The sequence below is a fragment of the Peromyscus leucopus genome, chromosome 5 (genome assembly GCF_004664715.2).
Source record: "Peromyscus leucopus breed LL Stock chromosome 5, UCI_PerLeu_2.1, whole genome shotgun sequence".
In the NCBI taxonomy this organism is placed as follows: domain Eukaryota; kingdom Metazoa; phylum Chordata; class Mammalia; order Rodentia; family Cricetidae; genus Peromyscus; species Peromyscus leucopus.
The window spans coordinates 71,340,836-71,360,098 of record NC_051067.1 but is presented as its reverse complement, the minus strand read 5'-3'; the positions used below and the strand labels follow the sequence as shown (position 1 = coordinate 71,360,098).

General features: G+C 42.6%; 1 protein-coding gene across 1 annotated transcript in view; it reads right to left on the bottom strand.

Moving 5' to 3' along the window:
• Window positions 1-19,263, bottom strand: part of Spag6 (sperm associated antigen 6) — a 60,042-nt gene that overhangs the window by 27,131 nt on the left and 13,648 nt on the right. The window contains exons 3-4 of the mRNA XM_028870458.2: window positions 12,719-12,885; window positions 8,298-8,481 (exon numbers count right to left, since the gene is read on the bottom strand). Of these exons, the coding sequence (XP_028726291.1) occupies window positions 8,298-8,481; window positions 12,719-12,885 (351 nt within the window). The remainder of the gene's footprint in view (window positions 1-8,297; window positions 8,482-12,718; window positions 12,886-19,263) is intronic.

Below are 19,263 nucleotides of genomic sequence, written 5' to 3'. Positions count from 1 at the left end.
TACAGCCTCGGGCTGAACTCTAATGCCTTCTTAAAGGACCTGCGCAGGGGCTCTCTTGATATGGAACGCGGTGCTCTTTCTCCCTTGCGTTCTTACAGGCATGGTCAGGGCTCTCATAGAGGAAGGCCCTCTACTGTGCGGACGGAAGGGAAAATGGCCAACACGACGAAGGGGCGGGGCTCCCATAACACAGATGCGGCTGCTGCTTCTGCTCATAACCATAGAGGAGAATGTGAGCAAGAGTTAGTGACTCTGGGGACTCATACACGGTACACCAAAAGAAGAGGCCTTCCAAAATGAAAAAAAAAAAACCAAAAACAAAAAAAAAGCGTGTGTTCTAGCATACAAATTCAGCAATTCCTCTGGAAACCTAATTTCTTTAACTTTACTTATTTTTGTTTAATTTCTAAGCCCTGCAAAGTTATATTTCAACCTGTTTCCTTATAAAAATACAAGAAGTCATAATCCAGTTCCTTATGCCCTATTTCGGTTTAAAAATCGGCTGGCTGGTTTTTGCTTTAGTCATAAAAATAAACTACACCGCTGTATCACTTCTAAACTTCCCTTTATTTGTTTGTTTATTCTGAGACAGGCTAGTGGCCTCAATCTCATTATGTTGTTGAGGGTGACCTTCAATTTCTGATTCTCCTGCTTGGGTCTGGGGAGTGTCAGGATTGCATGTCACTTTACACAGAGCTGGAGGTCCACACTCTGCATGTGCTAGGCAAGCATTCTACTAACCGAACTACATCCCCAGCCCAATTAAAACTTTAAAAAAGATATAGAAACACATTGAGAACATCATCTTACATTAATAATAATCTGACATCCCATTCAACCAGTTGCTCATAATTAGGTGAAACTACAATTAAAAAACAAACGAACAAGCTTCAGTCCCAAAGCTTCAGTATGGATTTAACAACAGCCCTTCCAAAGCAAAGCAAAATTCATTTAGTTTTGGTCTAGGCCAGCTGCTTACCATTGGTTTGGTTATCTACTACTGTGTAATAAATCACACCAAACTTAGAAACCTAAAGCAGTTACTTCCTAGTGGTCTCTGTTGGACAGAAATGAGGAAATGGCTTAGCCAAGGGTCTCAGGTCTTTCACCAGGCTACAATCAAGGGGTCAGTCTGGGCTGGGTGGCTGCTCTAGTCATCTGAAATGCACTTCAAGTGTTCTCGTGAGTCTCGGGAGAAACCTGCGCTTTCCAGTATGTGGACTTCCCGATAGGCCCCGGAGGGTGTGTCTAATGAGTGATCCAGAACACACGATCCAGCACAAACCCTGCAGTCTGTCCGAACCAAACTTGGAAGTTACAAGACATCGCTTCTGTTCGGGGAAGGGACCACACAGGATGTGCGCAGTAGGAAGCAGACATCACTGGGCTGGCTCCCACAGTACCCTGTTCTTCACCAACACAGCTGAAAGATGCAACATCCATAGCCAAAAATCCCTCGATTTGGCTATAATTTTGAGCTGATTGCTTGACATTTCAATTTGCAGAGAGAAATGAGAAAAGCATGGAGAGGAAATTTCCGTGTATTATGAAAATGCTTCATGTGATTTTTTTCTTTCTCCTCCCACATACAATTGTCATTGTCTTTCCCTCATCCCCATTTCACAAACCTCTACTAGATGCTCATAGCCCTTGATCTAGCCCTAACATATGAATTGAATGGTAGATTTAGGGGGTAACATATACATACATTTGTTTCCAAGGCAAAATGATTCTGGCGCCTTTAAAAACTCAAGTGAGTCAAACAGGCCACTGATCTGCAGATAATGGGGCTTTAGACAGAAATTACAGCCAGCTGGTTGGACAGAGCAGGCAGCGCTTCCACAGGCTTCTATGAAAAGAGGCTCAAAGATGTGGGAAAGTCAAGAAATGGAGACCAAGGAACAGAAAGCAAAGACAATGAAACCTGGCTCTGGCCTGAGTGACAGCGGGTAGGAGGAGCTTGAAAGCATCCTGAGCCCACCCCAGCTCCCACCTTAGGCTCTGACTCTCCACAGCTGAGATCCAGCAAAGCCAAGCTACTGAGCAGGTCTACAGTGCCTCAGCAAAAAAGAAACCAACCCAGTGAAGTAAGTGGACCCGGAGCTTTACAAACTATGTGTTTCCTATCTAGAAACCTTCTTATGTCTTTCACTTGCTTGGTAGTGCTTTGCACCCATAGTTGGGATTTCACTTAGCCTACAATGTTAAAAACAAGAATCCTCCTGCCAGGAAAGCCACCGTTTGTTACTCAGACTTTACTGGTATCCCTTTTGCTTCAGCCCAGTGCTAGGTAAGGTCCCTGCCTTCTAGAAACTCAGTAGGATGGAGAAGGCTGTCCAGCCCAAGGTCACAAAGTTCTGATGGAATTCTCTATGGAAACAGGCCAAGGAGGGAGGCCCCTGAAAGGCAAACAAAAATAAGACCTTGGAGATTAAAAGGTCACACCAGATGCCAGGTATGATGGCGCACACCTTTGATCTCAGCGTGCAGGAGGCAGAGGCAGGGGGATCTTTGTGTGTTCAAGGTCTGACTAGTCTGCAATTAGTGCCAAGACTACACAGAGAGACCCTATCTTAGAACAAACAACAACAAAGTCACACCAGGCTCTTAGAAAAGGTCTCTGTTCACGAGTTTCTGCTGTGCCTCCCTCCCCTGAGTGACTCCTGGAAGTCTCCTGGGCTTCACCGTCTATTTTTAATTCTGGAAGTGGATCTAACCTAACATTTTTTAAAAGACTTATCTTCTTAAGTGTGTGTGCAGGTATCTGTGTGGGTAAGTGTTAAGTGAATCCATGAGAGTTTGTCAAAGGGTATCAAGGGTTTATTGAGATATAAGATGGGGAGAGATACACTCTCGGATACAAAGTAAACAACCATAGCTCTCCTCTGTTCTGCCCGGGGTGAACGGAACTAGCCATCCAGTCTCCGACCGCCGAGAGAGAGAGAGAGAGAGAGAGAGAGAGAGAGAGAGAGAGAGAGAGAGAGAGCCCACCCCCTCCTCAGTTTTAAGCAGTCATCTACCCAGAAAAAAACCACACCTCTATCTACGTTTTTGGTGGAGCAAATTCCCACAAGTGCAGGTAAGTGCAGGTGCCCATGGAGTTACAGCGGGTGTCATCCCTGGAGCTGGGGTTACAGTGGGTGTGAGCCACCTGACACTGGCATTAGGAGCTGAACAGAGGTCCTCTGCAAGAGCAGGATGTGCTCTTAACCACTGAGCCATCTCTCCAGCTCCTTGCCTAGCATTTTTAATGTTTCTGAAATCACATTGGGTAAACATTGCCATTATTTCCTCAGCCAGTATAATAGTACTTGGCTCTAAGGAAAATTAATTTTAAAAAATGCAGGAATAATGGGCTTTTATAATATTAAGTGAGGTCATACAATCTGAGAAATGGTGTGGAACTTAGGCAATAATATATGTACATATGTAAATAAATGTACATGTAGGCACGATATAACATATAGAAAAGGAGAGAAGAAAGGCTAAATGTGAATGGTGAGGAAGGACAGAACGTGGGTTATGAAAAAGGATATAAAGCTAACCATTTTTCTAGTTCTGATTCCATCACAAATTTTTTGTTTGAAGAGGTAGATAAGAGCTAAGATATATTTGATACTTAAAGTGTAAAAAAAAATTCTCTGTGTAGGGTTTCTCTGTGTAGCCTTGGCTGTCTTGGAACTCACTCAGTAGACCAGGCTGGCTTAGAACTCAGAGATCTGCCTGCCTCCCAAGTGCTAGGATTAAAGGCCCGAGTTCTTAATAACAACAACAAAATAAAAATAAAAAACAAACAACAAAAATTACAAGAATTTAGAAATGTAAGAAAATCACAGTTATCAGCATGCACACTAATGACTAGCAAAGTAACTGCCCAGTGGAACACGGTTCTAACTAGAACGACATTTTAACACACTTGGCCTCTGCTCCCCCAAAACACACAAGAGAGGTTTGTTTTCCACTTTCCCTAACACCTGGGTCATCAGAAAGGAATCTGGGGAAATAAGTGTCATATATTTGGTAAAATATATATAAAATCTCATGACCCTCTAAGACTCATTTTCCTTGGTGTACTACAAGCACTCCAAGATTAAATAAATATATATATTAAAATAGAAAGCAAAAATGTTACAGAAATCGGCATTATTGTCTGCAGTCACCAGTCTGCGGGGCTTTGTTCTTGTTGTTGAGATGGGGGTTCACTCTGTTGCTTGGGCTGTTCTCAAACTCACCGGATGACCCCCCACCTCCCCAGTTCCTGAGACAGTATAAGTGGCTGCTTATCTATTCTTACACGATTAGTACAACATCACTAATACTTGTCTTCAATACTGATCATTAAAATTTGCACTTTTAAAAGTTGATTACTTCAAAAATTGTTAAGTAGATTTAGGCAGTTTCTTCATAAGTAAGTATGTGGTTTTAAAATTGATTGTCGCCTCCTAGGCCATTCTACCCTCTTTGTGCCACTGATATTTGCACATTGAGGGAGATGAATATTTATAAAAATTCTAAATTTTAAAGCCTTCTCCTTTCTCATTTCATTATTCTACATATTTAAGATTCCTTCCACATGCTACTCTAAAGAGCAGCTGTAAAGTAGCAAATGTTTGTGTGGTGTCCACAGTGGCCAGGCCTGAGAGGAAGGCCCCAGGCCGCAGAAGCTCCATCTCAGGGCTGAGCTGCACATAAATCAGGCCTGAAGAGGAAGAGCGCACATGTGGAAGCCAGGCCCTGGCAATCAGAGGCAGAGGAGTCTGACGTCATGAGGAGCTCGACCTGAAAGGACAGTCTTTCCTCACACAGAGGAGGGGCTGAGAAGCTGCTGGTTGTCCGAGTCCCATCGGAAGCCGCTGCTGACAGAGACCCCTTCCTCGGCTTGCCCCTGGCACAGAATCAGGCTTAAGTTGTACACTATCTGGTCAAATGTACTCCTCACTCGCCTTGAGTCCAACCACAGCTTACTACCAAAAGACAGCCTGGCTTTTAACTAAAGCTCTCAACACCTGACACTTGTTTTTGAGCCCAGGCGTAGAGAGGTTCCCTCAAAAGCCCAAGCTGTTTCTCGCCTTTCCTTCAGTTTGAGCTTTTATTTAGGCTGCCCATGGCACTGAGAGGTTCAGCTTGGGAGGCTGGGGACAGGGCTCCTCTCTGTGCCCGCTGCCCATTGCCCAGGGGCTACAATCCCACAGTCCTTTTTACCTCATCCCTCATGCTTCTGGTCAGACACTTACCTCCAAAAGCAAGACCAGGCCCTGAAAATCAAGGCAGACTTGTTAAGTAACTGACCTGTTTGCAAAGTGGGAAAGATTAGGAAGGAAGGAAAAAAGACTATTCTAAAAAAAAGGGCTAACCTCCGACCTCCAGTCTTCTCCTCTTGCCCTTAAGTATACTTCCTTTGGCATTTCACTTAAGGTCTAAAACATTTTAAACCATCGAGTGCCTTAGCGTGGATAGTAAGAAAAGGACAATGAATGGATATTTTCAAGTAATCTTGATAAATTCCACTTTTAGGGAGATTGGGAAATAAACCAGTTATTTGGGGGTAAATATTCACTGTCTTTGATTTGGCTGTTCCTGGTGACTTCTGTGGAACTGGACAGTAGTTCCTTTTCCTTCTGAGAAATTGAGACAGTAATCTCTTTGAGGAGTATCTGGGCCCTAGGCCCCTAACTTCTCTGAAATATTAAGTTAGAGTGGGAGTTCTACACGGGATCTAGGACATGGAAAGAAAGTGGAATGTGATCCCTAAGTGGGATCCTGCTTGTGAACTACAGTAATATCTCCCAGATGGGGCAAAAAAGGAAGCCAGGCAGGACATCCATGGCACATGCCCACCAGTGTGTGCCTGCTCCGCAGAGCTTCTCTGTGCTCGTCAGACTGGCTCACCACATTGTGGACCAGTCCTCTGACTTATCAGAACCCACCAGATCCAATTGGGAAGCTTTTGACTTCTGACTGAAAACACCGAGTTCTCTCAACATGGTATATGACAGGCCGACAACTTATGAACTCCAGACACTATGGGATGGAAATTAACTTGAATATGAATCTTTCTAAACACGACAAGAGTGTTCTTTTCTAACTTAAGTTTCCCGCCGCCCTATTTCTATTCTGTTGCTAGTGCTGTCCCCATTTTAAGACCCAAATTCAATCTGAGGGAGCCTCGGCCTGCTTCTGCGGGTTTCCTCCAGTACTGCCAGGAAGTGGTCAGCCCAGCTCTACGTGCAGCGGCTAACACGGACTTGGAATAGACAGATTTAGAGCCCGACTCTGATGCCACCATTCACATCATCCCAGACCTCTTCTGTAAGTCACACTTTTCTCTTCAGACAGGGAGAGAAACACCTCAGGGCAGCTGCAAGCAACCTGAGATAACGGAGCAGAACTGCAGGGCAGAGGCAGCCTCGGCAGGACGGCTCTCCACCCAGCAGCGGCCCTTCTCCACACACTGGAAAATCTAGACGCGAAAAGAGGCATCTTTAATCTACCAGCTTGGTAATGCAACACGCATTTTATAATCTACATCCATAGGAAAGCTCATTTTACAGTACTGTAACCATAATATGCCACTTTCTCCTTTTTAGTATTTAATTACTTTTCCTCGTTAACATGTAAGGACTCTAATTACCTTTTACTTTGTTGCATGAGATTTCATTAAATGGATTACTATAATTTAACCATTCAAGTTCTGTCAAATATTTGAGGCATTTGGTACTATAAATAGTGTTATAATAACATTTCCACAAATACAGCTTTTCCCTTCTGTGACAGACAGCCTTTCTTCAGGACTCATTTCCAAAGCAGGTGTTTGGGGTGAGCCTGAGTTCTCCCATGACTTCCACTAATTTTGACAAACTACTTTCCATTAGTTTGTACAATTTGAACTTCCTCCTCCAACCTCATAAATGTCATTCTGTTTTACTTTACTTTTTTTTAAGATTCAAGCTTTACTATGTCGCATAGGGTGGCCTCAGACTTTCATTCTTCCATCCTCCATACCTGACTAAAAACCAACAGTGTTATAATGTCCTTCCCAGTATTTCACACTGACATCAGCATCTTGTGTTCACCAGGTACATGCCACGCACTGACTGGAGCTCTTGGCTTCTAATTTCACCGCCCTCATTACAAACCTGGAAAATAACTGTTAGCTCCCCTCTGTTCAGATGAGGGTGTTAAAGTTCAGAAGTTCCCAAGCTGCGGCTGAGGTCACACAGCAGCGAAGTGTACTAGACTGGAATTCAGACCCTACCCCGTGGCTGTCCTGCCCTGTGCCTCCTCCCCATCAGCAGATGGCGGCTATCCCGTTTGAATGTGCGGTTTGCTGATTCCCAGCAAAGCTCATCGTTCTCAGATGCCATTCGTCATTTGTTCTTTAGCAACTTCTACAGAGAGATGGAGTGAGTCCGTCCCCACACATCATTTACCCATCACGTGTCTGCACAGCCTTCTCCCAGAAGACCCCCTCCCATCTTGTTGATTGCACCAAGATGTCAGTTTACAGAAGAACATTGCCTTACTTTCTTCCTCCTCCTTCCTGCTAACATAAGGGAACAAAATGTTTTCTATAACTTTATATCATTTTTTCACATCATTCATTCATGTGATTTGGCTCTTTGATTGGCTTGGAATGTCCTGTCATGAGTGACAATGAGCTCAGGTGATAACAAGCCACAAAAACATCATTATTTGTCCAGTTACCAAGAATATATTTATCTGGTTGGTTGGCTGAACTTTTTTTTTGTTTTGTTTTGTTTTTTTTTTTCTTTTTTTCTTTTTTTGGTTTTTCGAGACAGGGTTTCTCTGTGTAGCTTTGCGCCTTTCCTGGAACTCACTTGGTAGCCCAGGCTGGCCTCGAACTCACAGAGATCCGCCTGCCTCTGCCTCCCGAGTGCTGGGATTAAAGGCGTGCGCCACCACCACCCGGCTGTTTTGTTTTGTTTTATCTGGCTTGGTTTGGTTTGGTTTCGAGACAGTGTCTTGCTGTGTAACCCAGGTTTGTTGAACTTACTTTGGATCTTCCTGCCTCTGTTTCTTGCTGGGATTACAAGCATGTACCATTGCCAATCCCGCTCTGCCCTACCACCCATCTCCTTCAAATTTCCCTTCTGTTGGGACTCAAATGTGGAAGTGTTTTGTAAATATTTGATCCAAACAGTATGGTTAGCCTTTGAGACTGCTCTTTCATGATATCCAGCAACACCTTTAAAACTCCATCGATTTACTAAACAAAGCTGTTTTTTATCTAATAAATCTAAACTTGAGTCACCCAATTTTCAAACACACCCCAGTACCTGCATTATGCCTTGCAATATATGCAAGTGCCCAGGCTGCAGCTTCCTTGACTCCAGGGTCAAAATCTTCCAAGCATATCACCAGAGAGTCCAGGGCACCACAGTCAACTGTGGCCTGTGCCAGCTGAGGAGAGTGTTTACCAACTGCTCGCAGCACAAAGGCAGCTGCTTTCTTGTAGACACACTACAGGGAAAAGAGAACAAACCCAGAATCTAAAATAGCCTGAAAGCAACACAGAACATGGCATTAACGTAAAGCACAGTGCCTCTGAACGCAAACAATGCAAACAGCTGATTCTTTGATATCCCCCATTGCTTCTGTTCAGTAACTAACCTGGAGGAGAGGCAAGGTTTAAATTATGCTACAAATGTTTTACTCTGAAGCATGCATTTGGAAATTGCATAAAATCAAATACAAACATGGCACTTTCTGCAAATTCATAAAATAATGGGATTTCTGTATCTACTTGATACTGAAAGGTTCTGCTCGGCTCCTGGGAACTCTAGAATGTTTCTGTCCACTGACCACCTCTTTTCCTTTACTTCCTCTCAACCTCCAAGCACAGCAAGCTCTCCTGACCTCAGCAAATCATCCTGAATAACAGCTATGCTCCAAGATACACCTAGCAATCACAGGCATTAAGGTAAAACATTCACACTTCTAAAACTTCTCCTGCTTAAAAAAGAAAAAGAAAAAGAAGATAGACAATAGAAGATCTTATTTTTCTATCCTAGAAAGGCTTTTTTTAAAGATAAAAAACAAGCCAGCCATTGTGTGACTTGTGAATGCTGCTTCATATGTATAGTACGCCCTGTATATAAATTTCATTTGGCTAGGGAATAAAAAACTGAAAGTGAAACATAGAAGTAACACGTTTCTCTCCATTTGCTAAAAGGTTACACATGCAGGAAATAGTTGGCTACCACACAGTTATTATGTGACTAAAATAATATAGAGATGATCTCATAATTCTCTGTTGGTTTCATCAGAGAATTATTTGTTTTTTAAGATAAGGTCTCACTGTGTGCACTGGGCTGACCCGGAATATACCACATAGCTGACGCTGGTCTTGAACTCATAGAGATCTGCCTGCCTCTACCTCCTGAGTGCTGACATTAAAGGTGTGCACTACCGTGTTCAGCTGATCTCACTATCCTTATTAATATAAAACCCAATTAATGTCCCACTTGACATTGCCAGTTTTGAGTTCTTTATACTAGCTATTGTCTTGGTTATTTTTCTATTGCTGTGAAGACACAATGACCAAGGTAACTTATGGAAGAAAGAATTTCATCAAGGGTTCATGATTCTCAAAGGTTATAGTTCATGATCATCAGGGTCAGCAGCAGCAGGGCAGCAGCCAGGCAGGCATGACTCCAGAGCAGCAGCTGAGAGCTCACTTCTGATCCACAGCCAGGAGACAGACAGAAAACTAACTGGAAATGGCTAGCACTGGCTTTTGAAACCTCAAAGCCCACCCCCAGTGACACGCCTCCTCCGACAAGGCCACACCTCCTAATCTTTCCCAAACAGTTCCACCAACTGGGGAAACAAGCATTTATATATGAGCCTAAGATGGCCATTGTCGTTCAAACCAGCACACTGCTAAAGAAGGGACAGCCAACGACCGTCTCTGAAAGATTTCTAGTCACTTAGGCTAAAAACATAAACAATAAAAATAGTAGGAAAAGAAAACATACCAAGTGTATTTTAACAAGTTATATCTTAAACAGTGGCACATGTTAATGTAAAAAATTACTATGCTAGTACTGATGTTTTAATGTGGCATATTTCCTTTTGTTTCTAAAATTATTTCAAAAACCCAGTCTCTACCAATTTATTCAAAATTAAGGTAGACTTTTAAAATAACTTTCTAAAGACTACTTTATTATAATCATAAAAATAATGTTGGCACATTTCTTGTCATTATCTTAAACTAATTTGACTTTTATTCTGTAGAATTACCAACTTATAATGTAAAGTTATCAATAGCTATCTGCTAACTACCAGTGCCTAATTACACTTTCTGATCACTCTCTCCTGTACATTATTAATGTTTCACATTTCACGTTCTTATTCCTATAACCAAAAGAATGGAAAACAAAAAGTAAAATCTTAGGGCCTGACTGACAAATAGGGCGTGGTTTGCAGCCACTGCTTGGTGGCAGAGCCTCATGGGCAATAGTGCCTTGCATCCTTGTTTTTATTGTAGTCAAGTCCCCTCCTCACGTCTCTACTGTCAGACGTCTGTTTACAACTAGTGCACAGTCACTCATACCCGGCAAACTGTCAAGAATTTACACACGGGAGGCAAAAGCATGGAGTCTGCTCTCAAAGGAAAGACTGAATGGTCCAGAGGAAGAAAGCCTGGCAGTCCATGTGGGAGCAGGAACACCCACAGAAAAATGAAATTTCTATAATTCCTCTAAAAGGCATTATAAATAAACTTACAAAATAAAACACATTTCTGTAATTAAGATGTTTTAGTCTGGTAAAATAAATACATCATGATCTTAATTGTGATGCAATCCTAGTGTGTGCAGGTGTCGCTGCTGTCTGGTTCTAGAACATTTTCACCACCCAAGAGTCCTTTACAGGGCCGGGCAGTGGAGGCGCACACCTTTAATCCCAGCACTCAGGAGGCAGAGGCAGGCGGATCTCTGTGAGTTCGAGGCCAGCCTGGTCTACAGAGTGAGATCCAGAACAGCCAGAGTGCTACACAGAGAAACACTGTCTCAAAACTCACTCCCCCAAAAGAATCCTTAAAAGTAAGTAGTCGCTCCTTAGCTTCCCCTCCCTCAGCCTTTGGCACCCAGGAGTCTGTGTCTGCCTTATGGATTTGCATATTCTGTCTATTCATATAAATTCTACTATGCAGTCTTTTGCGTATGGCATCTTTCACTTGGGATAATGATTTAAGAGTCATCCATGGTGTGATACTTATCAGTCCCAGTTCCTTTTTCTGACAGAGCAGCATTCACTGTGTGGGGATGGGGTGGATGGCATTCTGTTTTCTCACTGATCTGTTGATGGACCTGAGCTGCTCTCCTTCCAGACCACTGAGAGCCATGCTGCTCTGAACACTTGTACATGACTTTTGTGAGCATTGCAGTTAGTTCTTTCTGATGCATAGCTAGAAGAATTGCTCGTCCACATCATAAACCCTGGACTCACTGCATACCTGCAGAATTACTTCCCATAGCGATCATGCCATTTCACATTCCTTCCAGCAACAGCCGAGGGTTCATTTCTCCACATCATCACCACACTGCTAATTTTCCTTGAAAATATTTGTCATGCTCATCCTGATAAGTGGGCCACACCATGATAAGTGAAACCACACCATGCCTTTAACTTGTACCTCTTACCAATGCTGCCAAGTTTCTCTTTGTTTGTTCACCATTTGGAGATGTTCTTTTGGGCAAGTATCTATTCAAGTTCTCTGCCCATTCTTCAGTTCTTTTTATCTTTTTGTTAGATAAGTAGGAATCTAGTCTTAACGTCATCAAAAGAAGGTGCATACTGCATTATGATAAACTAAGAGTGAAATGAGTAGTCTAAAACTCTACTTACAGATACCAAATAGTCAGAGAAACATAGAATAACACCAAAGTGCTCTGTGCGTGCATGTGCGTGCATGCATGTATGTGTGTGTGTGTGTGTGTGTGTGTGTGTGTGTGTGTGTGTGTGTGTGTGTAGACCAGAGGTCAACTTCCGGGGTCATCCTTAGGAAAGTCTTCTGCTCCTTTGAGATAGTGTCCCTCTTTGGCCCAGCTCATCAATTGTGCTAGATTGGCTGGCCAGTGAACCCCAGAGATCCTAATGTTCCTGCCTTTCATCCCCAGTGCTGAGATTAGAAGCATGTGACACTATGTCTGCCATTTGTACATGGATTCTGGAGACTAAACGCGGGTACTGGTGTTAATGGGGCAAGCAGTGTATGGACTGAACTATCTCTCCAGCCCCCAGAGAGTGTTCTGAAAAGAGTTAGAATGCTTGTTTACTCGGAAAAATGCTTTCTCAAACTTTCCATGTGACGCAGTCTCTCCCTCAGGGCTGTCTCTCACTCTTTCCCCTGCATGCAAGGGTTGCTGAAAGCAGCCATGTTCTTTCCCAGGGTGCTAGCCTCTTCCCTGAGGTGGATCCTTGAGCTCTGAAGTGAAGAGAAACGCTGCATATGTCTAATCGCCTGAACTTTTTGCATAGTCCTCTTAAATTAAAAGTAATGAGGGAAAAAAAAAACCCTCATATCAGTCCCAAAGCAAAATTCCCTAAAGATGTTCTCATGCACACATAGGAATCCAAGGTTGTATTAACAGCCTAGTAATTCTAATGCCTTCAAGTTTACAACTGTGCCAAGGTTATCAATTTTTTAAATCCAAGAGAAAAAAAAAAACAAAAGTTTTTTAAAAAGTCTTACATTCTGCTCTGCCAATGAATAGACAAGCTGTGGAAGAATGTCGCCCTTCACGACTGCTTCTGCTAAGTCATCGTTATAATTGGCCAGCCTCCCCAGAGCCAAGGCAGCAGTCTGTTGAATCGTTGGGACCACGTCCAGAAGAAGAGGCCTCAGCAACGACATTATACCTGAGTTAAAGTATGAAAACCAGAACTCAGCAAAATTTTAATTTAAAAAGCAAAACGTGTGATTCAACATATATGCAGTGAAGAAATGAAGGTTTAAGAACAAAACAAAAATCAGTAAATAAACAAACAAAAGTGAGCTAGGCATAGTAGTACACACCTGTATGTAATGCCCTGCTTTCAAAGGCTGAGGCAGAGGAATCATGAGTTCAAAGATCTCTCTCTCTGTCTCTGTCTCTCTCTGTCTCTCTCTCTCACACACACACACTCATGAGTATTCAGTGAAAACTAACTGGATACTTACAGAGGTATCTAACTGGTCAAGACACAAAATCATGCTAGCCACCAAAATTACTAACACAGTGGGGAAATACAGGCTCTGGAGCTGGATGAGAATTCACATTTCTGACTCAGAGGTAAACACCGATGATGTCATCAGGAGGACTGTGGACAAAGGTTAGAGCATCTCGGGCAGAGCCCCCCTGCCCCCATCCACCACCTTTGCCAGTCCTCTCTCTCAAGGATCATTCCAGGTCCTTTGTTCCATTTGGTCTTTTTTTCTGACTGAATTACATTTTATTACAGAAAATGTTTTCAGGCTCTATCTCAGACCTGAGAACCAGGCGAGTCATTGTGCCTGGCCAGTACTCACACTCACAAAAGCACAAGTGGATCTTTAAGCAAATCCTTGTGCTAAGGAAGCATAATGTGTCACTAGCTCTCCCATACTATTTGTGCCAGGGTTGACTACACAATGGCCACGTGGCCATCCTCACCACAGTGAGTCATTTATATGGACCGGGCGCTTCATGCAAAAGCATGCTCTGGGAGCCTTCCTCTTTATCAACTCACCTAACTCTCACGACACACCTAAGAACTTGGCCCTCTCTTTATGTCCATTTCACCAGTGGAGAACTGAAGCTGGGCATGAATAAGTATATTGTCCACAATTAGGAACTAGTGGAGTGAATCTGGAATTCAGACCTTCTCTATTGATAATTAGTGAACAAAGGTGTCCTGGGAACTGAGGAGGCTGGGGAAGGGAACCTAATAACAAATGCTTTATGGTTACCTTACAGGACATTTCAACTCTTCCTACTGACTTTATCTTACTGTCTAAAGCCAGCCAAGTGCCATGTGCTACTTCTGCCTTAATGTCACTACTTAAGTCTAAAGTTACAAGGGATAATGACAGCATTCAAACTGGAGCAAAGTGCCCCTTGATTTCCTAAATGTTATTTACCATACACATTTATTAAATTTCTTATCACTACATCTATTCTTTAAAAATATATCCTGGTGGGGGCCAGCAGCTCGGCAGGTAAAGGCGCCTGCCACCAAGCCTAACTACCTAAGTTCCATCCCCAGGACCCACATGGAGAGAACCAACTACTTCAAGTTGTCCTCTGACCTCCACATGTACCCTGTGGTACATAGACACCCACATACACGTTACACAAAATTAGTAAATAAAAATATAATAGTTTTTATAAAGATATATATGTATTTACATATGTGTTATATATATTCTTGTGATAGACAAACTCGAATATTGCCAAATAGTCTTGTATCATTTTATATTTAGAAATATTTGAAAGAGAAAAAATAGCGTTTACAGTAACACGAAATCAGACCAAAAACAGCACTGCCACATAGCACGAGCTGGAAACAACTGTGCTCGTCAAGATGGATTTGATTATGCAGCCTGTGAGTCTTCCTAGTTTTCCAGTTTCATTTGGTTATTATTTCTGTGTTTTAATTAGCTGGATTGGACCATGCTCTGTAAGACCAAAGCTGCCTGTATGGGAGAGGCTGCCTGCTCACATGTGCTTCGGGATCTGTGCTAACCAGGCCCCGACATTCATGAATGCTGTTTATTCTTTTATCTAGACCTTCTAATACAGAGAGCATCAGAAGTATCACAACAAAAGTTTAAAGCATAGAATAAAGGATTAAAATAGTTACCAAATGCTGACATGGGTTATTTCTGGAAAGATTCTAGATATTAAAAAAATATATATTTCTTTTTAATACTTCAGTATTTGTTCTGTTTTGCTATGATAAAATACAAATGGCAAACTTACCATTCTCATCGTTTTTAAGTATATGATGAGTGTGTTGTCTGATTACAGTGCTATTTAACCATCACCAGCTAAGAACTACCTGTCTCCCATAGCAGCTACACCACAAAGGGCTCAGCATCTCTGCACCCTCCCCATCAGTTAGTCTCCATTTTTCAAAATGGTGGCCATCCTAGTGGGGGTGCATCGGTACTTCACTGTGGCTGGTCTGCATTCCCCCAGCTAAGACTGATGAGCATCTTCTCACGTGCTTACTGGTCACATAGACGTCATTCCTAGAAAAATGTCTATTTAAGTGTTTGGTCCATCTCTTCATTGGGTTGACTTGTCAAATATCATTTGACATATTTATAATAAATATGTGACAGTTTTATTAAAGAGGCCAACAGCATAAACAGTAAAGTATCACAATGAGTGCACCTTTGACTCCACAACCAGAAAGTTGCTTAAAATAGTTTTTTAAGAACCACAACATGGTTTTATGGGTTGTTTTTTTTTTCTTTTTCCAGATGAATCTGGCATTTCTTTTTTTTTTTTTTCTTTTTCTCTTTTTGACATATGTATGTGAAGGCAACAGCTTGTCATCTTTTGAAATATGTAATTGAGAAAACAGTCAATACTGTGTTATTCATATTGGATTGCATTTTAAATTAAACCACAAGAACTCTGAATTGTTAGGGATATGAAATATAGCCAGGCATGGTAGTGCACATCTTTAATCTCAGCACTAAGGAGGCAGAGGCAGGAGAATCTGTGAGTTTAAAACCAGCTTAGTTTCCATAGCACGCTGCAATCCAGCCAGGGCAACATGGTAAGACCCTTCCCTGTCTTTAAAAATAATAAATAAGTAAAAATTAAAAAGCTTACAGTGAGTTGTTATCTAGGGTTATAATATTTAATTATAAGTCTTTATTATTAACTGTTTGTTAGTTACAACTAACCAACTACAAATCTCCCAACTTTGGAAGTTTTCAGTTTTTATTTCATCAGTCCACACGGTCAAAGGAATTTTCTTCCTTTTATGTTTTCCTTGTTTTTCAAATACATCTGGCTCATAAAATATTAAGCCAGGGCTGGAGAGACAGCTCAAAGGTTAAGAGCATTTGCTGTTCTTCCAAAGAACCTAAATTTAGTTCCCAGTGACATCAGACAACTTACAACACGTGTAACTACACCTCCAGTATAATAAGTGCACATACCAACACACACATACACACACACACATACACACACACACACACACACATACACACACACACACACATACACACACACACACACATACACACACACATATACACATACACACACACATACACACACACACACACATACACACACACACACACACATACACACACACATATACACATACACACACACATACACACACACACATACACACACACACACACATACACACACACATACACACACACACACACACACACACACACACACACATCTTTTTTAAAATGCAAAGCCAATAAATGGTTGGTAATTCTTTTTCTTCTGTTCCTTTGCTCCAAATCAGAGTTCACTTTCTATGTCAGTTTATCTGCTATATCATAATATTTCTAAATTCCTTATTTTAAACAGAAGCACAATGCAAATTTTTCAAACCTCCAAAATTACAGAAAATAGGACGGTCAGTTTGAAATACTTTGATTTGAATAACTTTTTTTAATAAATGACCTTGAGAAAGGTAACTTTTTATTAGAGAAGAAAATAAAATTTCAAATATTGCCCCAAATGTCTACCTCCTAAATTACAGCTTCAGGCACGTCTCTTTACCTGGATGTGTTCTGACCTTCCCACCGGCATGGAGACTCCGTTATTCTAAGTTTGGGGTTGAACATGTACCTCAGTGGTAGGGCACTCGCTGGGCTGCCTGGTCTTCTGTGACACAGTCTAGAGCTACCTGAGAGGAGGGAGCCTCAGCTGAGACAACGCCTCCATGAGATCTGGCTACAGGGCATTTTCTTAATCAGTGATTGATGGGGAGGGCCCAGCCCGTTGTGGGTGTGCTGTTCCTTGGCTGGTGGTCCTGGATTCTGTAAGAGGGCAAACTGGGCAGACCACAGGGAGCAAGCCAGTAGGCAGCACCCCTCCATGGCCTCAGTATTAGCTCCTGCCTCCAAGTTCCTGCCCTGTTTGAGATCCACCCCGGCTTCCTTCAGTGACGAACTACAATGGAGAAGTATACACCAAACAGACCTTTTCCTCCCCAGCTTGCTTTTTGGTCACGGTGTTTCATGGCAGCAATAGGAACCCTAAGACACCTGGCTAATGTGTCTACGACCCCGGGTTTAATCCACAGAACCATATGACAGAGGATAGAAAGGAGGGATAGGTAGGTAGGTGGGTGTGTTCCCCAAACATACAGATATGAGAGGAATGATATAAAAACAGGCACTCACTAAAGGAAGAAGGGAAGTGACAGAGACAGTGAGGAAGGAAGAAGGGAAAGAAAAAAACAGCAGCTTGCTTCTTACCCGACTGCCCCTGAGGACCCCACGGTCACAATGAGTGCATGGAAGTAAGAGCCCATTGGGGGGTCCTAGCCTCTGGTCACCAAGCCTCTAGTGAGGGGCTCTAACGCTATTACCAGCAGTTCCTGTGAACCGTTCTAAAAGTTGGTTTTTATTCTTCGATAATTAACACACATATAAAATGAATTTTGGTCATTTCATCCCACCCCGCCCCCATTACCTTTTCCCATGGTCCTCCCTCTCCCACTAAAGTCCCCCTTCATCTCAGAACGTCTCTGCCCTGTTTTGATGTCTTGTGTGTGTGACCCACTAGGTTAAATTAGGACTATTTGCATGAGCAAGGTTGGGCATTATTTATTGGCGCATGGTACCATATCAATGGCTACATCACTGAAGTAAGATGATGCTATCCCTCCAGCAAAACCAATCGCCAATAGTCCCTCAGAAAGGGGTGGGGCCTCATAAGCCCCTCCCTATTCATGATGAAATGTCCATGGGGCTCAGTATTGTGCAGTCTTTTACCAGTAACTACAGCTTCTGTTAGCCCGTGAGTATAACAATGGCTGAGTCATGTCCAGAAGGTTCTTTTTGTTTGTTTGTTGTTTTGTTTTGCTTTATAACACTCTTTCCTCATCATCTGGCTCTTATGTCCTTTCTGCCCCCTTCTGCCACGTTGTCCCTAAACCTTGGTGGGTGTAGCATATGACATAGATGTCCTGTTTAGGACCGAGCACTGGGCAGTCACTTACTCTCAGCATTTTGATCAGTTATGAGTCTGCGTTAGCTGCTGCCCACTGCTAATAGATGCTTCTCTGACCAAATGCTCCACTTTGCTTTCTGTTGCTGTAATGAAACACTAACCAAAAGCAGCCTAGGAGAGAGCAGGGTTTATTTGGCTTACACTCCAAGGTCCCAATCCATCATTGAGGGATGTCAGGGCAGGAGCTTAAGCAGGACTTGAAGCAGAAGCCACAGAGGAGTGTACTTACTTCCTTGTTCACTGGCTTATGCTCAGCTAGCTTTTTTATACAGTCCAGACCCATCTGCCTAGGGATGGCACCTCCCTCAGTGGACTGAGCCCTCCTACACTGATCATCAATCAAGATGATCTCTCATAGACTTGGCTACAGGCCAGTCTGATCCGGGCAGTCCCTCAGTTGAGAATCCCTCTTCCCAGGTGACTCTGGGTTCTGTCAAGCTGACTATAAAAATTAATTGTAAACTAAGTTTTAAAGAAACTGATTGTTCTGATTTGGGGTTTGATATATCTGCAAGCTCAAATATTTGAAAACTTGGTCCCCAGCTGTGGTGGTGTTCTGATAGGTTATGGAACCTTTAACATGGAGCCTAGCTGTCAGATGAAGGACACTAAGAGCAGGTATTTGACGGTTATAACCACCTTCGCTTCTAGTCTAGCTCTAACGTCCTGTTCTCCAAACCAGCAAGACCCTGGCAAGACCCTGACACAAGGACATTGGCAAGGACAGAGCTGCTCCTGTCACCACGCCAGCACAGAGGATGGAGACCTCTGAGACTGTGAGCCATAACCCGCCTCTTCTCCTCTAAGTCACCCCGCCAGGCATCCTGTCATGATAAAGAATGCAATCACACCCGAACAGTCAAGGGAGGGTCACAGCCTCTAATAATCACAACACTGTCGGTCAACCCCTTATACTGCAATGTGGGACAAATTACTTGAACTCTACATGTCAATGCTGCATAGAAATCATTAGGAAACAATAACTATTTCCAATGACAAAATTATTTTCATTTTACACACGGATAATACATATAATATAACATATATA